Genomic DNA, 21,069 nt, shown 5'->3' with positions numbered 1-21,069 from the left:
TGAGTAATTATGTGTAAACCAGTGCAGTTTCACCGCCCTGATCCTAGAAGTAATCCCAAAATTACAGCCTTCGTACTCTTGGCAGATTTTGGTTTAAAGTACTGCTCGATTTTTACCAACCTTGTTTCCTGACTGGAAATAATATTAGCGCTTTGTTGATGGAGGTAAAGATTAGGGTGATGACAACGAGGCCTTCCTGCGTCAAAGTTTATAATCACAGATAAAGTTACATACCAGTGCAAACATGAAAGATAAACTGGTTGATTTTTTCCCCTCATTGATTATTGAGAAAGGTATGAATAATTTTCAACATGCCATTAAAAAAAAAAAAAAAAAAAAACTAAAACTCCATTTAAACAGTTTTATAATGTTTTCAAAAATTCCTGTCTCGTTTTTTTACTAAAATGTGTTTTATCAAGAGCAAGGCGTAAAACAAAGTTACACATTAAAAGAAACAGCTGTCCTGTCTACTGACCCTCAAGCCAAAGCATAATCCACAAGTCCATGTAGTAAAAGGAAACTTCAACACAATAAAGACGTTAAGCTGTAAAACAAATATTACAAAGAAAAAAGTTAGAATTGTTTCGTTACCGCTGTAAAATCTTCACTGAATTAAACAAAGTTGTTTATATATTCAGTTTTTTTGCTGTGCCACAAATAATCCGCAACTCCAACATAAACACACATATTAGTTTCCCACCAATGTTTTTTAAATTCCCAGCTCAGCTTTGAAGCAAACATCTCTAAAAACAAACCAACCTAAAAGTTTTAATCTTGGCATATTTCATTCTAAGCTTGGTAGAAATCTCAATAAGGCACACGTTATAACCCCCTCCGTCTTTTCCTTACTTCATACACACACACACACACGACAGAACGCTGAACCGTGTCAAAAGTACCTCTATTTACAATATATTACATCACAATGGGGAGGATTAATAGCAGCTCACATGTACCTTGACATTAGCCTTTTCAAAGGAAGCATCCTGTTACAATGGAAGCATTTAATTGCCACAGTTAGGAAATTAATTCTTTGTAACGAGATACAAATCACATTAAAACTAAGAAGTTTAAGTTACCATGTTAGTAACATAAATATAAGTTTCTATGACAGACTAAGACTTTTCCAAAAGGCGCCTTCTGAGTCTGTTTGTTCTAGATGTTATAAGTTATAAGTGATTGCAAGTATAAATACAATAGAAACATTAAATGATCATGCAGCTCAGGAAGACGAGCTGTGTGGCAGAAATGAATAAATGAACCCCAGTATAAAACCAAAATATCTTGTAAGTTGTTGGTATCTGCAGTGAAATTACAACTTTACTGATTTGAAATGAAAGAAGAAGCAAATGCTCCAAAACAAAGATATAGAAACCAGATTATATTTTGGAAAAGAGCATGAGAAAACCATCCCAAATGTTAAGTTTGGGGTAGCAGTATCATTTTAAGAGCTGCTTTGCACGTCACAAATTACGCTGAAACATTAAACCGACATCTCAAAACATGCTGCTGGAAAGTTAAAACTTTAGGTCGCTTTGCAACGGACAGTGACCGAAATCACGCAGTGATTTTGTTGGCTTAAGGACAACAAAGTCAACATTGTGAAGGAACCACCACAAAGCTCTGGTGTCAGACTCATACAAACTTTGTGAATAGAGCTAAAAATCTGAGTAAGAAAGGAACAAGACAGCCTACAAACCTGACTGGTTACACCGGTTCTGGCAGGAGGACTGGGCCTAAATGTCCCAAAACTATTGAGAGAAGCTTGTAAAGACATACCCAAATACAGTACGGGGTCATTTTAGCAAATACCAAGGAAATTTATGTAAACTCAAGTTTTAAAAAAAACTATCTTCGGTTATTCTGGCATTCAGCAAATAGAAGTAATTTTGGGAAATAAACATGATCTTAATGATGGTAAGAAAAGTGTCTGTGGTAAAAGTGTGTCTGTATCGAACAGTGATTCTTTCTTTTATTACTTTAGCAATGAGAAGATATAAATTTACCGCTTATTTTAATGAAATGTGGAGTTGAAAACCAGTTCATCCTCTACTCGCTCAGCTAAAAACAGTGAAATCCGAGCGAAGAACCCAAACTGTAACATGCCTCTGTGAACAACGAAGCATCACCACGTCTGTAAGAATTCATCAAATCTTAACGGGGTTTTTTTTGTTGTTGTTGTTTTGCTTGTTGTATAATGTGCAATATTTCTATCCATTACACACAGCCTTCACCGAGCATGTGGTGCCGTGTTGGTGCCGTTAAAATTCGCTCTGCTCTTCCGCCTCACGCTCTGTTTATCAAGCTTTGCCTCAGCAAACTCGTCACCTCCTCCAGCTCCTGCTCGGCCTCGTGGACTTTGGGGTCCAGCTGGAGGACCTCCTGCAGGTCGCTGCTGGCCGACAGGTAATCCTGGCAGGGTTTTCATACAGACGGGGTCAGGAAAACACAACCACAACTGAAGTAAACCAGTGGCAGTGGCGTGGCGTGCTGGTCACCTGTAGTCCCTTGAAGGCCAGCGCCCGTCGGTAGAAGGCTTTCTTATTGGCCGGGTCCAGCTGCAGCGCCGAGTCGCAGTCCAGCTTGGCCTCTTCGTACCGACTCAGTTTCAGGAAACAGATGGCTCTAGTAAGAGAGGAGGATATGAAATAATCATAGGTTTTGTTTTTGTTTTTTAAGATTAGATGTAAAGCTATTGCTAAATTCTTCTAAAGGGCTGTAGGTTTATGATGCGAGTGCCGTCACATCTGATCTTGTCTTGTACAAAAATGGTGCCCTCTACTGTTTGTCTTAGAATAAAGTTCCTGAAGAGGAAAATCTCAGAACATTTAATGTCCTAATAAAAAAAAAGCCTTTGTTGTAGCATTTCCATATATTAAATCAAAGCTATATTGATATAGTTCAATCAGATGTTTATGTACTCTCATCCTGGGCATGAATATTAGCTTAACTTTGGACTTTTCATGTTTCTGAACGGCTCTTTTTGTATTAAACAGTCGAGGTCATTCCAGAAGCTTGCTGCTGTGTTGCTTTGTCCAAAATCAGTTACAAACTTTTCAACTAAAACCCTCATCTTTATTTAACAGCTAAATGGTTAAAGCACAAAAATAAATCAGGCTTCTGGAATGAAAATATATACTCTGCAAAAAAAAAGGCAGCTCTGTGGATGAAAATGTTCATTTTGACTCGATACAAATTACAGAAAATCTACAGTAGATTAATTTACGTTTTATGCCAAAGCACCCTGGAAAAAAATAACTGTTCAAATAAGTCAATAAAAGTCTAAAATGATGGAGCTATTCGTGCTCATGTTGTGGTCCGTGACCAAATTTGTGTCCTCAGCAGATCAAGCCGTACCTGCGTCGCTAACACACACACTTTACGATGCGAAACGTGACTGTTTCTGCTGTTTTGGACTAACCTGTTTGTGTAAACAGCACATTCATCGGGTTTCACTGAGAGACACTCAGTGTACTTCTCCAGAGCCTCCTGGAAGAGGCCCTTCTTCACCAGACTGTTGCCTTCGTGTTTGAGTAAAGTGAAGCGAGCCTCTTTTCTTCTGGCTGCAGAGAGAAAAGCAGGAAATTCATCAAAACCTCTCAACGTAAACAAAGTAAATAAAAATCAATACTCCTATTACTGATCAAACAGAGCTGCGTTTCATGAAGAGTCGGGTTTTTCAACTAAAAGACGCTCTGGGAGATGACTGCGTTTAATGGATTTCGCTTAAGAAGCCTGTCGAGATTTTTTTTCAGGGCTTACCAATAAACGAAGCGGAGCAGATGAGTTGATTCCTCCTGAGCTAGCGGTCTGCTGTGTCTGCTGAGAAAGCCTCTGCAACTAATGACTAACTAATGAAAACGCACCAGCGCAGACACTAATACATCCACAGCCTCGGGGGGATTTAAAACATATTTGCAAAGTTTATCAAACGTGATTCCAAATTAGTTTCTGTAAAGAACAACACGACTCGTCACTCTTCGTGAAAGATTATATTCAACCATCAAGAGTTGGAAGGCGATTTAAATTAAACTTTAGACTTTTTTTCATTGATTTTTTTTTTTTGCAGAAATTTCCACAGAATGTTTTTACTGTCCATTTTGAACATTTGAAAGGCGAAAATGTGGCGTTTAAAAAAAACAACAAAAAAAAAACAAACTAATCGGAACCTTTAACATTTATATCCCTCTGCAAGTCTTGCAAATAAATTTAAGGGAAATTTGAGACAATCCTAAAAACAAATGTCCATAAAATACACTTGCAATGATAAGCAGTGCCACAGAAGTAGGTTTTGTGAGTCGCTAATAAAGTGATTCTCCAATATAGTAAGTTGTACTTTACTGATTTCTATAGCTTTCTATATTTGTGCATTCAAAATAGATATTGCATAAATATTTTAACATGTTCTATAAGTTTCCTGATTTGCCTCATAACCTTGTACCAGACCATGACAGCATGTTGTGACGTTTTTGCTCATAATGAGAAAAGTAGAACGAAAGTGTGTGGTCTAAAAATCATATTTACAGTAGATAAATAATATCTGAAAGTTATGCGTTGAGTACAAAAGAAAACAAAATCCAGCAAAGACCAGATATGGAGCCTGAGAGATGCATCAAAATTTTTAAAACGTTCACGGAAAAAATTTTGAGAAACGCCAGTCTAGACATTTTTAAAACTTTACAAGAAAGTCTGGCTCCTTTGGAGCAAATATATCTCGTACTGAAGGACAATTCAAGACTTTGTTGAAGCCTGAAAAGTAAAGTGATTCCCCAGGAAGAGCAGCAGCTGCTCTGCGAAGGAAACTCATTAACTGATCATGACATCATCTGTCTGTGTCGCTCAGGGTCTTCCTCCAGTTGGGATTTAGTCTTATTTTCTTAATCAGCACAGGAAAAAAAAAACAAACAAGTTATTTCTATGTTTGTATAAGTTCTGCCAGAGAGACCCGCGATGTATTGAGATGCGTTTTCATGCAGCCTCTGAGTGGAGCCGTCTGGGTTGTTTGAAGAGTCTGGACCCGGAGGAAACCCGACCTGGATTGTTCCATTACAGCAGCACTACAGTCTGCACGGATCGGCTTGTCTCTGCATTATTGATACGACTCTAAACACACACACACACACACACACTGTCAGCTGGAGCACCTGCAGTCCTACTCTGCATTTACACACTCGTTCTCTGTGAATTCTGCTTTCTGATGTCGCATTTTAATGTCATTTTCAATCTACTTTCTTCTCCCGTTTCTCTCAGTCATGAATTTAACAGAGTTCAGTTAAGTGCTGATCATATTAACACAACATCAGCTGTAAGTTACAGGCATCAGGGATAAAGTGACGTAGCCGACCTTCCTCCTGTGCGGCCCTGGCGGCTCGCGCCTGCGCCACCTCGACGCTGACCGGTTTCTCTCTGTGCTGCTGCTGGACGGCCAGCGGGACGACGGGAATCTCGGGAAGCTTTTCTCTCCACTCGGGCCCGTCCTGCTCGATCAGCACCTTTGTGATCCTGGCAGACAACAAGGAGAGCAACGCAACACAAGTGTTTTTCCCTTAGTAGGCAAACACCGGAGCCACTGCGGGGTTTGTTACCTCAGCAGCGATAAAAGGCGTAGCTTAGTGAAAGGAGGAGACGACGAAGTTTGAGCTCTCTGTGCAAAACTTGTCTAAATGGTGGATATTTCTCATCTGTAAAACTGCTACGTTGGACTTCATTAAGAGGCTCAGAGCGGTTAACGGCTTGTAAAGATTTACTATAAATCAATCAATGTGGAGTGAACTGTCCTCAGACAGTGCAACAAAATCAACACATCTTTTAAAAAGCAGCAGATTAACATTAAAAATTCAAGTAAAAACACAAATTAACTTTTATTTAAACTAAACAGTTACAAATTTCTCCAGTCTCTACTATGAACATTGACGAATTTCAAAATTGTTTATGACATTAGTTTCGAAATAATGTCAATAGTGCATCTAACTGAGAGGACTTTGTTTTCCAAAGACAGCAACATCCCAATAAAACAGTAAATAATTTCTAAGGTAAGCTTGGATGCCATATTAAAGAAGGCGCATCAGTTTTGCATATAGAACTCAACAACTTTGAAATATAGTAGAAATAGAGCCTTACTACCCAGAATGCAAAGCTGGCTGCAGGAAACTGAAAACAAGTAATTATCTCACATCTGCAAAGTTGAAGTTAGTGACAGTAGACAGGATTGTCACTGAAGTCGTGGGTGTGTCACCACCTCACGATCAGATCAGAGATGAAAACAGACTCCACTCCGATGCAATGCCCACACATTACACCAAAGGTTGATTAGACTTACTTTAGTCCACTGAACAAAACTCAGAAAAGACATAAGACTGAAAAACACATTCATTCATTCCCGAGTCAGTCAAGACTCTAAAACTCGATTGACTCGGAAACGCTTCCGTGTCTGTGCCGATCCAACCTGTGGACGCTGTCGTGAGCCGCCTGCACTCCGGTGTCGATCTGCAGCACCGTCTTGTAATCCGCATAGGCCTTCCTGTAGCGCTCCAGTGACTCATGGGCCATGGCTCTGCGCAGCAACGGCTTCAGGGAGAAGGGCTGCAGCTCTAAGGCCCTAAGAGGATCAGACGAATGCACAGATCGGATCAAGCCGAGTCCTTCACTGTGTGTGTGTGTGTGTGTGTGTGTGTGTGTGTGTCAAAGGTGGAACCTGAAGCGAGTTTCCTCCAGGAGTAAACGAATATATTCATCCTAAAATAAATTAGGCGGAATTCCAACCCGAAATTTTACACTTTGCTTCCAGAGTGCAGCAGAAGCAATACGAGTGAGACGGAGTATGAATGAATTCAAACAAAGTTCAGGTTGTAATTTTGCTAATTAAATCCAGATTTTACAGATACATTAGGTAAAAGATGTATGCGCCAAAACTAAACGGAGAGAAAAGGATGAACTAAAAACACGTAAAAACTGAATACAAAAACAGCCATCGACCCACAAACAAACAAACATGTAAACCAAATAATCCAGAAAGAACCAAGATTCTCATCTTGCATTATAAAATAGGGATTTTTTTTTTTTAGGCTGAAATTTGACTGCGGTTTGAAAGTAATGACTTCATAATCTCTAAGTGTTGTCATTTTAAAGATTTAGACTGTGAATCACATTCTGTTGCTAAGGCAAACGATTTCATTGTTGTAGCTGCTTAGCATCACCTCCATATACTATCCCACTCTCCTCTTGTTTAGCTCACAGTTCTGTATTCGGGCCCCTATTGTTTTAGTATTACAGGCAACATCTTTGGTATATTTTGAACTCTTTTACTGGCCTTTCTCATCACATCTATGCCTATTATAGTCAAGGATATGTTTCTTTAAGGTTCTCACCAGGTTTATGGGTAACATTGTTGCTTGTTTTTCATGTCGTCGTTGTGTGTGTTGCACAGTAGTTTGTGATTTTATGCCTAGAAACGTGCTGTAAAAATTTTCTGATGTTGTCTTTGACTGATTTTGACAATGTCTTTAACGACAAGAAACACTGACGTGCATGAAAAAGTAAAAAAAAAGACAGAAGAAATTTGTTTCACAACACTGAAAATGCATCCTTATTTCCTTTGTCTTATTTGCAAGATTTTATTTAATTAAACTGTCCTCTAATCATAACAGAGATACAAAAACAATATAGATTTGGTCACACACTTGTTGCAGTCTTGAATGCAGTCGCCGCTGTTCCCGTCCTTCAGGTGGCAGGCAGCTCTGTTGGAGTAGAGGATACTCAGATCTTCTGGACTGTCAATGCCTGCAAGGAGAAGAGTAAAAATAATTCATCTGACAATCCAGACTCCTAAACATCCTTCGTGTCTTTATCCTTAAAAGCAAGTCCTACGCAGAGCTAAAACTGGGAATAAAAACACTTCTTCTAAATATTCCTCCACAAACTGATAACACTGGCCCACTTTAATCAGTTAAAAAATGTGAACAAATTATTGGATGTGCTCCTGGTGTTGAGTGATTTCTTAATTTTCTCTGAGTTTCTTGGCAGGAAGCAGAATATGAGTGATTTTTTTAATATTACCTTTGCATGCAAAACAAATGAGATAGAGATTTGAAATTTTGTCTTTTAGTAATAAACTATTACTGTTAGTGTTTTCCTCTAAGTGCCAGTTAACTTGGCCATTATGTCAATTTTATTCTATTTTTTTAACACTCTCTTGAAATGATGTAGAAACAAATTCACAAAGGTAAGGTTTGTGCTCTTAAATGGTTTCTACATTTTTTTAGCATAATTCAAAAAGTGCACCATGCATTCTTGCTAAATCCCCTTAAGAACAAAACTTTGTGGAGCCGTGCTTTACCGTTACAACGTTGTTAGAGGTTTGTTACTACCAATGTTGCAACTAATTTTCCTTTCAGAATAACTCAAACTCTACAAGACTGGATGGAGGCATGCAATGTCCACGTTCTTCTGCCACTGATTCTCAGTTGGATGTAGGTCTGGACTTTGGCTAGACCATTTTAAAAGAACATGATTTGACATGCTCTCTAACGTGGTTTCTTCCACGCTGTAGCTTCTCCATCCATCCGATGAGCTTCCCTGTCTGCTGAAAAAAAGGCATCCCACACAGCATCATGAAGCCACCACCATGTTTAACAATAGGGATGGCATTCAGAAACTGGATTGTATTATGAGGTATTGGAGTAAATGAAGTCCATTATTTTCTAAAGAGGTTTATTTAAAAGAAATTTGAAAAATGCTAACTGTTTTTGGTTAAGTCACTTGGGACACTTAATGTCTGACAGGTGAGCTCAGAGTCATATTTACTCGGTATTTGAATGCCAGGTGGACACAGCTTTGACAAGCAGAGTCATAATACAAAGCTACTGTTTTATGCAGTGAACTATGAAGCCAAATTACATTCAGAGCCAACTCTAATCTTATTGCAATTGGGAGGTAAAAAGATGTTTCCATCAATTTAGTGAGCCATCCAGCTGCTGCTTATAGTTGCAATAAACAGTACAGAGAAATAGACTTGTATTAAAAGGCCACGTAAGCTATTACCGCTGGAAAAAATATATTTATTTTTAAGCAGAAATGCCAGAAATACCCAAAATATTTGAGTTGTTAATCAATGTAATGCGAATGGGGTCAGTTTAAACGCTTGAGGGGTATTAAAACTTGATTATGATAATTTATCAAGGTGCTAAAGAGTTGTTGTTTTTGTCTTCTGGGTTGATTTGAACTGTTTCTCACCTGCCTCAGAGCATCCGTCTATAGCCTGGGTGTACTTCTCCAGCGCGTCTCCAAACTGGCCGTTTTTAAAGAGGTAGTTCCCCTCATTCTTCAGCCGGGCCAGGTGAGGAGGCAAAGCTCCGGCCGGAGCATCCAGGTAACTCCTATCCACCCCGGAGCTGTCCGGCTGCTGCTGCTGCGGCTCCTCTTCCCCACCTGCCGGGCTGTTTTCTCTCGGAGCGCCGTTGGCGACCTCCTTTCCGGGAGCTCCGCGAGTCCGCGGGTTGTCCCGTCTCGGCGTGCCTCCTCCGCCGCTGCTGCCGGAGGGTTTCTCCTGCGCGTTCCCCATGGCTGCACTCCCCTCCGCAGTGCGTCCAAACTCTTCCTCCCCTCCCTGCTGCTCGGTCTCTCTCAGAGCTGCAGCTACATCTGTGGACTAGCAGGGGGATTTCTGCTGGACACGCCTCCAGTCGGAGGTGTCAGGAGTGACGTCACAGCGGGTGGGGGGTGGGGAAGCCGCAGCGGCGCAGAGATGCCGCAGCAAGCAAACTGATGGGGAAGACTCGGAGCTGAAGGCAGGGGCGGTACTAGCATGAAAGAGGGACCACTGTCCGCCCCCCCCGCCCCCCTCTGTCAACACTAATTTAGCAAGCAAAGCTTTTTGTAAAAACTAATTAGAAATACGACACAAAGTTGATTAGATGATGCCACAACAGCACAAAAAAAAATCCAGTTTTTGTTTTTCTTCGCTAGAATTGAGCCCTTACACATGTTAAATTGTGTTTTCAAGAAACTTTGCTTAGCATAAAACGACATAGTAAAGGTAGATCATTTAAGCATCCAAGATTTTAATTAGAGATGGTCAAATGAAACCCGCATTCTTTAGCATTTAAAACACCCCAAAAGTTTCCTTTAATTTACCATCAAATCATAACAGTCAATCACTGCCAGATATTTTTATGACTATGGTTTTACACAATGTACTTTAGCTAGTTGCGAAAGTTCTTTTCTATTTATTTACTGCATTATTAAAAACAATTTGATTTTGTTTTTCATTGTGTTGCTCTTCTGAAAGTCCACCCCTATTATAAACAGGGGCAGACAATAAATAAATTGACAATCTTAGTATAATACCCCTGGATTATCAGCAGGCACAATCTGGACACACTGTAGAGCAGCAAAGACTGTACTTCCTGCAACAACTCAAGAAGTACAGCGAAAACAGGAGTTGTGCTCTTTTATATTTTATACTGTGAACATCTGTGAGTCAGTCATTTTTATCAATTTCTAAAATTAAAAAAAAAGAGAGAAAATTTTCACGCATTACTCCTTTGTAAAAGTAATTAAAATAATTTTAAAAAGAGAGGGATAGCATATGCCAGGCTTGAGAGACTGTTTATTTACATGGTGATACTCTACAAAAACAGTAAAAAACAAAAACAACTAAAGTCAAATATGTCGCTCTTCTCTTCTTCACCGGGCATCAAATACAACCACTGGGTTTAGAGAATTGAGGAAATGTGCAGAAAGAGTGGCAGTGAATTTTCACTTAATATAAGGTTAGAGACATCTTACAGATCTGTCTCCCACACAAACACTCGGGAAAAGGATACGTCTCTTTGTTCTCTTCTTGTACATGATTCTGTAGCCACACTCTCTGCATCTGATGGGATCGCGAGCTTTAATTTCATTCTCAGTGTGACATTCTGCGAAAAATAAATAAAAGAAGAAAGAGTCAGATCGGCTCCTCCAGCATAATCAGAAGACACCATAACAGAAACATCAATTATGATCATAGACACTTAAGACTCAATTGATTATTTTAAAGCTAATTGAAGCTAATGTGAATAACTAAAAAATTCGTTAAACCTTGAGGAGATAACATTTCAGATTCAGACAGTGATACAATTTTAGATACATTTATTTAACACACTGCTGTAATTAAACAAAAGTTAATCATGTGTCTGCAACAGTAACTCATAAAGTACAAGTAGATAATAATGATAATTAGACATTTCAAGTTCTGGTGATACAACTTCAAATAATCAAAATCACAAACACTGAAGCTGAAGATAATATGGATGTACGGCTGATTAACAAATTCTTGAAAAAAGAGATCATGCATTTTACTAGAGATGTATGATTCTTTACATTTGACTTTATCCCTTTGCTTAAGTGAAACGAACTTTTAATAATCAAGATTCCCAAAAATATTTTTTAAATATTTTTATACTTCCGATTTTGTGGAAACAAATTGGGGGTGGGCCCATTTCTGCTCCAATTAGACACACCAGAATAAAATCAAGGACCATAAGGAAATCTGGATGAATGAGTTTGGAGCAGAGGAACTTGCGTGGCCTGAACGGAGAAATTTGAGTAAATATGAAACGATGGTATCCATTGAGCTCTTATACTCTGTAAGTAATACTCCTCAGACTATAAGACATAAACGCTTGAAATATTCACTTTGAATTCGTGAATTCACTTTGAGAAACGAGTGATTAAAAAAAATGTAAACTTTATGATATGATTTTCTAACTTTTTAGATGTATATGTGCCTTACAATTATAACTGAATATAAATAAACAGCGTTTATATTTTGTATTAGCTTAGCTAGCCACCTCTAAACATGTTTATCTATATAATCGGTAACGATAGCCGATTACCTCCACAGATGTAGATCATCGGTTGTTGTTTGGGCGGCTGTAGATCTTTCTGTGCGTCCATTTTATCCTGCTAAAATAGGGAGGAAACCTCTTAATATCACCACATACTAACTGATTTTAGTACAGCATGCTAACAAAAACAGCATGGTGCTACTTATAGGGTCAGTATAAATCAATCAGCTTATTAGGTAAACTATACAGTTATTTGCATGCTCTTACTGACGCAATTATAACAAAGTACGTCTATAATAGACAAAAGAAAGGCATAATAATAAAAAGTCCCTGTTTACCTTTCTATATGCTAGCTGTTTACCCCTACTTTTATCTCTCCATGCGCACAAATGACGTGGAAGTAGTTTCCGGTTTTCTTCTTTGCCTTTTACGGCAAGCCGTTTTAGACACTCATTAGCGCCACCAGCTGGACTAGGATGTATTTAAAAATGACTAATAAATGTATAAATCTTACCGGTGTTAAATGTGTATCTAAATGTAAGGTATTAAATCTTTTCAATGCAAAAAGAAAATAATTTTCAAACAAATGACAAAAAAATAGATTTAAAAAAATATTTCTCGTACTTTTTAATGTGAGTCCGTTGTGGAAATTCGGTGTATTGGGGAGGGAAAAAAACTGAAGACTGACTAAAATTTGCATTTTTTTATTATAGCTTTCTAATAACGAATTAAGAGCCAAAAATAATTTAATGTTTCTTAAAAAGAGGTAAAAGGAAAGGTTTCTTAAAGAAACGTTTCTTCAAGGTTTGCGGTTGACATGAAGAAACGTTCTTGTATATATTTTTTTTCTAGATAAATCATTGCCATAGGTAACACACTGAGGGTTTTAATTGTAATAACTTGGTTATTATCAGCGTTTTCCAAGTATTCACGTCCTTGGCTAATTCTGTCATTGCATTCCTTTCCGAAAGGCGGCGGTGTTGTGCCGTTGAAACCGCAAAAGTGTCCATCATCTGAGGAGCTCCCCCTCAGCTGGCCCTCCACTAGTTTATGACAAACAGGCTAGTTTACGGACGATGTCCGTATCTTGGCTACTCCTGACTTACCCGGCATCATAAGTTCATATTTTGTTGTTTTTTAGTTCTTAAGGGTTAGCGTTATGGAGCCGTCAGCGCCGAAAAGGTTCGTGGGCATATCCGAAGTCGTCATTTAAAGCTGCTAATGTACGCGGTAGCTCAGCTAGCTTATGCTAAGCTAAGTTAGTTAGCTTCACTTTGATTTTAAAGTTTCGACTCAAAATATCGACAAAAAGATCAGAAATGAATCACGGACGCCACATTAAAACTATTCTTTCCGTTTAATGTTAATTGAGTAACAATTGAAGTTAAGGTAGTTTACAGGATTTTGGTTTTCTTTTTTTATCCGAGAAAAGCAAATTAATTACTGAATCGCAATCAAATATTTTAAATATTACAGTACGTGTTTGACGCAGAAGAAACCAAAGTCTGTTGGAAGTGTTTTATGTGTCGCGCTCATGAGGTTACGTCTTGTTGTTTAGACTTTTAGGACATTTTTATTATTACCCTGACTGTTGACCAATTCTGTCAGTTATAGTTTTTCCCATTGAAGTGGTAAAAATCCATAAATAACGATGCACATTTTTAAGTGTTATCATATTGCATCAACCCAAACATTTCGGATTTGTCATGACTGAAGTAGATGTCATCAGCGTCACTGAGGTCATTGGATAACTTGTTTCATTTTGCAGTAAGCTGAAAAAGCTGAGTGAGGACAGTTTGACCAAACAGCCAGAGGAAGTGTTTGATGTTCTGGAGAAACTTGGCGAAGGGTAAGAAGTGTTCTCCTTTCCACTCTTTTTAACGACTGGCTGCTGGTAGTTTCTCTTATGAAACGTCTTCTGTAACTTGTGTGCGTTTAGCTCCTATGGCAGCGTATTCAAGGCCATCCATAAAGAGTCGGGGCAGGTGGTGGCCATCAAGCAGGTTCCTGTGGAGTCCGATCTGCAGGAAATCATCAAGGAGATCTCCATCATGCAGCAATGTGACAGGTAGGGCTACCCCACTGCTTTACTAAAAATTACCCAAACTTTAGCTGAAACAAATCGGCAGTACTGTACACAAAGTCTTAGCTGCTGACGGTCTAATCGTCTCTTTGGGTTTTTAATTTGGGTTGCTATTTCTGTAACTAGTGCTCTTTCTGTTCAAATTAAAGCTTTTGTTTTTGACCGCATTTCTTTTCTCCTTACAGCCCTTATGTTGTAAAATATTATGGAAGTTACTTCAAGAACACGGACCTGTGGATCGTCATGGAGTACTGTGGAGCTGGATCTGTTTCAGACATCATCAGGCTGCGAAACAAAACTGTGTGCTATAACTTTGTCTGTACAGTTGACCCATATTGGAGTTTATGTAGTTGACCTGTTGTGCTTTAAAGGCATTTTTAACAAATACTTTATTAACTGACACACCACCATCACATGTGATCTCGCGCATAATTATATGTCATAGATGTGTCACTTTAATGGTTCTCTCATCCTATTATTGTCTTGGTTTTCTCTTACACCAGCTGACGGAAGATGAGATCGCCACCATTCTGAAGTCAACGCTAAAGGGTCTGGAGTACCTTCATTTTATGAGAAAGATCCATCGTGACATTAAGGCAGGAAACATCCTTCTCAACACGGAGGGTCACGCCAAACTGGCTGACTTTGGAGTTGCGGGGCAGTTAACGGTAAAATAAACCAACTGAACGAGATTTATTAATTGCAGGAAAACTGTTACAAGGCACTTTAACCTCCCTCCTGCGGTCTTGGCGCGACGCTCAGGAGGAGCACAGCAGATGTCACGGTCAGACACTAGAGAATCTAAGGGAGGTAACGGGGGCTTATCCTGTCAGACCGTCAATTCCCAAAACCACATCAAATAAAAAACTTGTAAAAGCACGTACGACGTCAGTGTGACCCTGGTGTACTGCGTACAGAGTAAAAAAACTTGTGGGGTCAAATTGACCCAATGTCTTAAGACTGCTGGAGGGAGGGTTAAAGTAAAACTGGAGCTACAAAGTGACGACTCGGGGCGTCTGAATATAGAACATCAAACTTCTCACATTATTTGTAAAACAAAAATTCAAGTCCTTTCTCGGTTATGACCTGCTTTATTTTCTTTCTTTTAAAATATGATACCTTTTGAGTTATGAACACTTAGCTGTCTGTAGGTGTGTTGATTAAAGACTTGCATTGTTTTAAATTCGCATTTTAAAAGTAACCGCCATTGTACGTAGTTTTATTTAAAATGTGTCATACCATTGATTTGAGTTTTTTAGTCTATTTATGGTTTTTATTCATGGAAATTAAGTAAAAATACTCCTGACATGTTTTCCTTCTAAAGGACACCATGGCGAAAAGAAACACTGTGATTGGTACTCCGTTCTGGATGGCTCCAGAAGTGATCCAGGAGATCGGCTACAACTGCGTAGCAGACATCTGGTCTCTGGGCATCACTTCTATAGAAATGGCAGAGGGGAAACCTCCTTATGCTGACATCCACCCGATGAGAGTAAGTCTGTGGTTTATTTAATTTTTAATAAGCTGGCGCTTGTACTCAGGCGTAATTCTTTGTTCTCTTCTGTGACCCTGCGTCTTTCCTTCAGGCCATCTTCATGATCCCCACCAACCCTCCTCCTACGTTCAGGAAGCCGGAGCATTGGTCAGATGATTTCACAGACTTTGTCAAAAAGTGTTTGGTCAAAACCCCAGATCAGAGAGCAACAGCAACACAGCTGCTACAGGTTGGAGCAGAATAACAAAATACCACACGCATGGATACGAGTATCTCTCATACAAACTGATCTGGACGTATTTATAGATTCAGAATGATGAGACTTTTTACTGTTTTGCAGCATCAGTTCATCAGCCAGGCCAAACCTGTGTCGATCCTCAGAGATCTGATAACTGAGGCCATGGAGATGAAAGCCAAGAGGCAGCAGGAGCAGCAGAGGGAGCTGGAGGAGGAGGATGATAACTCTGTACGAGTCTGGCTGAGATGTTACTACGTTTCCAGGGAAATGATAATCCAGCAGACGGCTCATTGTTGCGTTACATGTTTTTTTTTTTTTTTTTTTCCTCGTAGGAGGAGGAGACGGAGGTGGACTCCCACACCATGGTGAAGTCGGGTTCTGAGGGTGCTGGGACCATGCGGGCCACCAGCACGATGAGTGACGGGGCCCAAACCATGATCGAACACGGCAGCACCATGCTGGAGTCCGACCTGGGGACCATGGTCATCAATAGTGACGACGAAGAGGAGGAGGAAGACCAAGGGTCAATGAGAAGTAAGACCAAAAGACAGTTTAAAACATTTTATTCTCCAGAACGTTTTCAGAAACCAGATTGAGACGATGTTCGTTGTGGGTTCTGTTGGTTGTTAGTTTTTGTCATTGTGCGTATTAAAAGAATCATGTGTGACACTTTGCAAAACTGAGGAGCAAGTAAAGAACCTCTTGAACTTTTTCTCACCGCGAACTAAAGAAATGTGACTTGCAGTTGAATTGAGCCACATCCTGAGTTAAGACTTTGTAAATCCAGCTTGTGCTACAGTTACAGCTGCATGTTTTGTTTCTTCAAGCTCTGCACATCAGAGGACTGGAATCTTCACCCATTTTTCTTTGTAAATGACTTGAGTTCAGTCAGGTTGGCTGGAGAGTGTCTGTGATCATCAGTTTTCATTCTTCTTTGGATTCATGTCTGGACTTTGAGTGTCATTCTACCATTTGAATCTGCTTTGATGTTTAGAAGAAAAATGTATCGCCAGTTGGATGGACAAAATTTGTACGTTTCTGTGGAGATATAAATCTTTAAGTTACATTTATAATGGTCTTTAAAAGTCTGAAATTTGAGTTGGTGAAACCTTCAGAAACCCTGGACTGAGATTAAATTAGACACATGTGGACTCTGTTTACCAATTAGATTTTTTTTAATTCGGTTGGTTGGGCTGGAGTTTATTGTTGGTGGTAGAGGAAAAAGAAGCAGATGGGAAAAAGTTTCTCCATTTTGTATGTTTGAAATATTTAGAAAGCCATGTAACATTTTACTTCAGCTTCACGATTCACCACTTTGTGAAAGATGGATATATTAAATCTATACCTCTTAAACTTATTTATGAGCCATCCTTCAATAAGATAATGACGTCAAAGCTTCATTCATGGCCCTATAAACTCTGCTTGTGTCTGTTGATGCATCAAACATGTCCCCCTCTGACGCCAGTCTTTTTTTTTTTTTTCTCGTTTTTTCCCCTGAGCTCCACTGTGAAGTAGCTCTGGGGTTTAGCTTGCATTTGGATTTTTTTTTTTCCATCTGCTTTTGGCCCCAGTGGAAGCTGAAGGTTATTACAGTGACATAAATATCTGCGCGTTTGTGCGCAGCTGCAGTCATCTCATGGTCCCAGTTTAACCGTTTAAATTATGCCATGACTTCACTAATTGTTAGTCACATGGCTTTGTCAAAATTTCCAATGATCATATTTCATTTACATGTCCTTGCATGTCCTAGTTATGCCAAACTGTTTCCACAACTTACAAGGAAGTTGTTTTTGTTGTTTTTTTGTAATTACTGATTGCCTTGATTTTTGTTTTGTATAATCATAACTCATAGTTTGAATAGATCTACTGTTCAAACTATGATCCTAGATGCTCATTCTGACTTTAGCTGTTGTCAGAAGTTTCTTATAAATTAAAAAATCTGAACTGCTTAGACGGCCTGTAATGTCTGAGGACAAACTTACGATGAAGCCAAAAAACAACCACATTTTGATCTTATACATTTGAGCTCGTCTGAGATTCTTTTGTACTTTTTTATTTTTTTATTTTTTTTCCCCTGAGACATTAACTAGAGCCTTTTCTTCATTCACAGGGAATGCCACCCCCCAGCAGCCCATACGTCCTTCCTTCATGGACTACTTTGATAAGCAGGACTCCAACAAGGCGGCTCAGCAGCAGGAAAACTACAACCAAAATCAGCCGCTGGAGCAGCCCGGCTACCACATCCAGTCCAAAAATGTCTTTCCTGACAACTGGAAGGTGCCGCAGGATGGAGACTTTGACTTTGTGAGTGTCCTGGCTGTGGTTTTCAATTTCTTTCAGTTTGTTTGTCTATTGTTGGCCTCTCCTTCCCTCAATGTTTGACTATTCTTTAATCAATCTCCCCCATTTGCCCGTTTGTCCATCCATCCTTTCAGTCGATGTTTTGTAAAGCCTGTATCTGATCACCTTCTAAATATCTGATTTCCTTCCAATTATTATTATTGTTTTGTGTGTGTGTGCGTCTTCAGTTGAAGAACCTGGACTTTGAGGAGTTGCAGTTGCGCCTCACCGCCTTGGATCCCATGATGGAGCGGGAGATCGAGGAGCTGCGGCAGCGCTACACCGCCAAGCGGCAACCCATCCTGGACGCAATGGATGCCAAGAAGCGAAGACAACAGAACTTTTAAGGGCTCTTCCGATCCTTCCTCCCCTTCCCAAAGCCAGCAGCAAACTTCTGTCCCAGCAGGAGAACAAAGACCACCATGTTGTTCTTACCTAAACCCTCTCTAATGTCCCTACTGACTGCTAACTGGCCTCTGAATGAAGTTTAGATGCTTTCTACCCTGGATGACGTCCGTTTCTCCGCAGTTGCTGTGAAGCCGCTTTCTGGTAAACGCTGATCAGGACTGTGGGCAAAAAAAAAAAAAAAAGAGAAGTGACCCCGAGGCCATCTTAAAAAGGAATTTCCTCTTTTCTCAGTGAACTGTCAGCCTTGGGAGTCGGCATCAGCACATAAGGAAGTCAGTCCTGCAGCAGGAGCAGCTGTAGATGCAGCAGATCTAATGAAGTTTTTCTTTCTTCTTTCTTTTCTTCAGACTTTTTACTTCCAATGTAAATATAACACAGAGCCTAGTTTGGAAATGACCACCATCAGATGCTGAGGAGGTTTGACTATGACCAAAGACAATCAGAATTATGCTGACTTTGTGAATGCCTTAAAATAACACGCAATGTAATAAAACGCCACGTAACGGGACGTTTGCACCGCTCTCTGGTTTGAAGCTGTAAGGAAACATCGTGGTCGGGTTACGTACCAGAGAACTTCAAACTTATCAGTCTATATGATTAACTTTTTGGGTTTGTATTAGTTTTCATGTTTGGGCTTTTCTTTTTTTGCACCGTCTGCTTTAACAGACTTCATGTATCTTAGTGCCTCTTCGGTCAAACAGATCCTCCTCTTAGCTCACAGTGATGTTATGCATTCAAAGTCTGAGACTTTATTCCGCTAATCGGTCCACATGAGGGATGACTAAGCGGTAAAACTGTTTGTTGAAAAATCTTCTGAAGTTGTTCAATGATTATTAGATTTCAGATTCGTCTCAGACATTAGGGTGAAGACGCATCGACTAAAGCAAAACTGTCAGATTTACAACGGTTGCATTTTAATTCCTCTTTGTTGCTTTATTTTTCAGATTTTCCCTGCAGCAGTAGTGCATGGCTACGTTTTTGTTTTGTCGAAAGAATACAGTGTTTTAGGGTAAAATGCTCTTTATTTTTTATTTTTTTGAAACATAAAACCTGTTGGCACACAGATATTTGGCTTCCTTTTGTAATAAAGTAGCTGCACTTAATCAGACATGGATAAGATAATCCTCAAACTTGGCAGAGGAAATATGTTTCCCTCTTAAGCTAGAGGGCAGCGACGCATTTACTGTTCATCTGTAAAACATCTCACAGTGACGATAAGTTGTAACAATACTATAAAAGCTCAATAGATTGTAAAAATAGAGTTCAGAATCAACCAATTTTTAATAAATCAATATATATTATGTTCATTAACGGCATCGGAAAGAATATTTTCAGTTTCTAAATGAATCAACAAATCAGGAAATTGTGCAAATATCATTTAAAATTGGTTACAAACTTTTCCCAATTCTGTTTTCTGTTTCAGTCCAGTTCTCTCAAGTCTGTTACATTTTAATAAACTGGTTGTCGGCTGGGAGCAACTACTGCACAGAGACTCCATCAGGATGCAAAATATGAATTCAATACACCTGGAACAAATTTCACATTTTAAACAATCCTCTTTATTAAAATATCACTGTGATATTTTCTTCACCTCATTACGTTCCTATGATGCATAAAGTGTTTTTTTCTCAACTTTATCTCTTGCAGTAATTTGTATCTGATTAAATTTAAGTTGAATTTTATTGACATTTTCAGGCTGGGCTCTCAAAACGATATCAAAAATACAAACATATCTGGTGATTTGAAAGCTGTTAACACCTTTGATCCCTTAAATAAGAAGCTGTTTTTTTTTTTTTAAATGCCTTTTCCTCAATTTTTCATGTTAATGACCCTGAATGAAATAACCATCTTAATATCTTGTACAAGTTATCTTTTCTTTTTTTGCAGGTTTCTGTTACATATGAATGTGGATCACCTGTTTATTTTGAATAAGCAGATCTGTTACTGTGTCTCACTGACTTATCTGGAATAAGCAGACAATATAAACAGCATCAGTACTGTATCATGTAAACCGCATCTGATTCTCTTCAGATTTGTTTTCCTTCTAATTGATAAGAATTAAGTCATTTGTAAATTGTCACCTTTTACTTTTAGGGCCTGGAGTCTACACTGCAATAAATTGCATAGGAATATGATTCTCCTGTGTTAGAATCTTTTTTTTTTTTTTGTTTGTTTTATAAAACGTGATCCCGACTGTTGAAATTTCCGCCCCATGGGGCCAAACGGATGTTTTGCCGTCTTTTCGACTATGCATGTTTGCATTTTAGATAGATGCTCTTCTAGTAAGTGCAGAGTTAATATGGAAGATTATTTATTATTCTGTTTTCATAAAAAAAAGTTGAATTAAAATAGGAAACTGACTCAGCTGTCCCCATCACTTGTGTGAAATTAAATAAATTTAAGTTTGTGTTCATTTAAGTTTTTTTTTTTCTTTATTTTTGATCTAATGCAGAGTGGAATGTAAGCATTAAACCCTTTTAATTTATTTTTTTGTTTGTAATACTTTGAGAACGTGTAATAATTAATAAAAGTTACATATAGTTATCAGACCTTGGTTTCTTATCTATGACTATCGTAAATGAACTTTGATCCTGAGGTTTGTGACCGGCATAAAAGTCGCAATCTTTACCGTATGGCGCAATGCCATTTTACGCATGCTTTTATATCGCTGTAAAGT

At 38.9% G+C, this 21,069-nt stretch overlaps 3 protein-coding genes across 4 annotated transcripts; 1 reads left to right on the top strand and 2 right to left on the bottom strand.

Moving 5' to 3' along the window:
* Window positions 1-2,143: 2,143 nt before the first annotated feature.
* On the bottom strand, window positions 2,144-9,673 carry spag1a (sperm associated antigen 1a). Its single transcript, XM_008422077.2, has 7 exons — window positions 9,232-9,673; window positions 7,680-7,779; window positions 6,446-6,598; window positions 5,345-5,502; window positions 3,422-3,563; window positions 2,499-2,625; window positions 2,144-2,412 (listed from the first exon to the last, which is right to left on the bottom strand). Exons 1-7 carry the CDS (start codon window positions 9,557-9,559, stop codon window positions 2,287-2,289), a joined length of 1,134 nt encoding a protein of 377 aa, XP_008420299.1. The 5' UTR covers window positions 9,560-9,673; the 3' UTR covers window positions 2,144-2,286.
* Window positions 9,674-10,588: 915 nt separating this feature from the next.
* Window positions 10,589-12,259, bottom strand: polr2k (RNA polymerase II, I and III subunit K). The gene is made up of 4 exons (XM_008422074.2): window positions 12,167-12,259; window positions 11,877-11,946; window positions 10,824-10,916; window positions 10,589-10,706 (listed from the first exon to the last, which is right to left on the bottom strand). The coding sequence occupies exons 2-4, from the start codon at window positions 11,935-11,937 to the stop codon at window positions 10,684-10,686; spliced, it is 177 nt and encodes a 58-aa protein (XP_008420296.1). The 5' UTR covers window positions 11,938-11,946; window positions 12,167-12,259; the 3' UTR covers window positions 10,589-10,683.
* stk3 (serine/threonine kinase 3 (STE20 homolog, yeast)) lies at window positions 11,225-20,936 on the top strand. Of its 2 annotated transcripts, none has more exons than XM_008422075.2 (11): window positions 11,225-11,627; window positions 13,597-13,677; window positions 13,768-13,896; window positions 14,097-14,211; window positions 14,415-14,579; window positions 15,236-15,403; window positions 15,498-15,635; window positions 15,747-15,872; window positions 15,977-16,178; window positions 17,755-17,948; window positions 18,173-20,936. In XM_008422075.2, the coding sequence occupies exons 1-11, from the start codon at window positions 11,593-11,595 to the stop codon at window positions 18,329-18,331; spliced, it is 1,512 nt and encodes a 503-aa protein (XP_008420297.1). In that variant the 5' UTR covers window positions 11,225-11,592; the 3' UTR covers window positions 18,332-20,936. The 2 variants fall into 2 exon arrangements, with proteins under 2 accessions (XP_008420297.1, XP_008420298.1); XM_008422076.2 differs by lacking the exon at window positions 11,225-11,627 and adding an exon at window positions 12,830-13,010.
* The last annotated feature ends 133 nt before the right edge of the window (window positions 20,937-21,069 follow it).

Source organism: Poecilia reticulata, linkage group LG11 (assembly GCF_000633615.1).
Source record: "Poecilia reticulata strain Guanapo linkage group LG11, Guppy_female_1.0+MT, whole genome shotgun sequence".
In the NCBI taxonomy this organism is placed as follows: Eukaryota; Metazoa; Chordata; class Actinopteri; order Cyprinodontiformes; family Poeciliidae; genus Poecilia; species Poecilia reticulata.
Note: the sequence above shows the minus strand (reverse complement) of the source record. Positions and strands in the feature narration are given on the sequence as shown.

Coding starts and splice junctions, on each gene's coding strand:
- polr2k (XM_008422074.2), bottom strand. CDS start 11,937: ATGGACGCACAGAAAGATCTACAGCCGCCCAAACAACAACCGATGATC. Junction 10,917..11,876: donor GATGATCTACATCTGTGGAG/GTAATCGGCTAT, acceptor TATTTTTCGCAG/AATGTCACACTGAGAATGAA. Junction 10,707..10,823: donor CAAGAAGAGAACAAAGAGAC/GTATCCTTTTCC, acceptor CTCTAAACCCAG/TGGTTGTATTTGATGCCCGG.
- spag1a (XM_008422077.2), bottom strand. CDS start 9,559: ATGGGGAACGCGCAGGAGAAACCCTCCGGCAGCAGCGGCGGAGGAGGC. Junction 5,503..6,445: donor GCTCACGACAGCGTCCACAG/GTTGGATCGGCA, acceptor GTTGTCTGCCAG/GATCACAAAGGTGCTGATCG. Junction 3,564..5,344: donor CAGGGCCGCACAGGAGGAAG/GTCGGCTACGTC, acceptor TTCTCTCTGCAG/CCAGAAGAAAAGAGGCTCGC.
- stk3 (XM_008422075.2), top strand. CDS start 11,593: ATGAAACGATGGTATCCATTGAGCTCTTATACTCT. Junction 13,678..13,767: donor CTGGAGAAACTTGGCGAAGG/GTAAGAAGTGTT, acceptor GTGTGCGTTTAG/CTCCTATGGCAGCGTATTCA. Junction 14,212..14,414: donor TCAGGCTGCGAAACAAAACT/GTGTGCTATAAC, acceptor CTCTTACACCAG/CTGACGGAAGATGAGATCGC.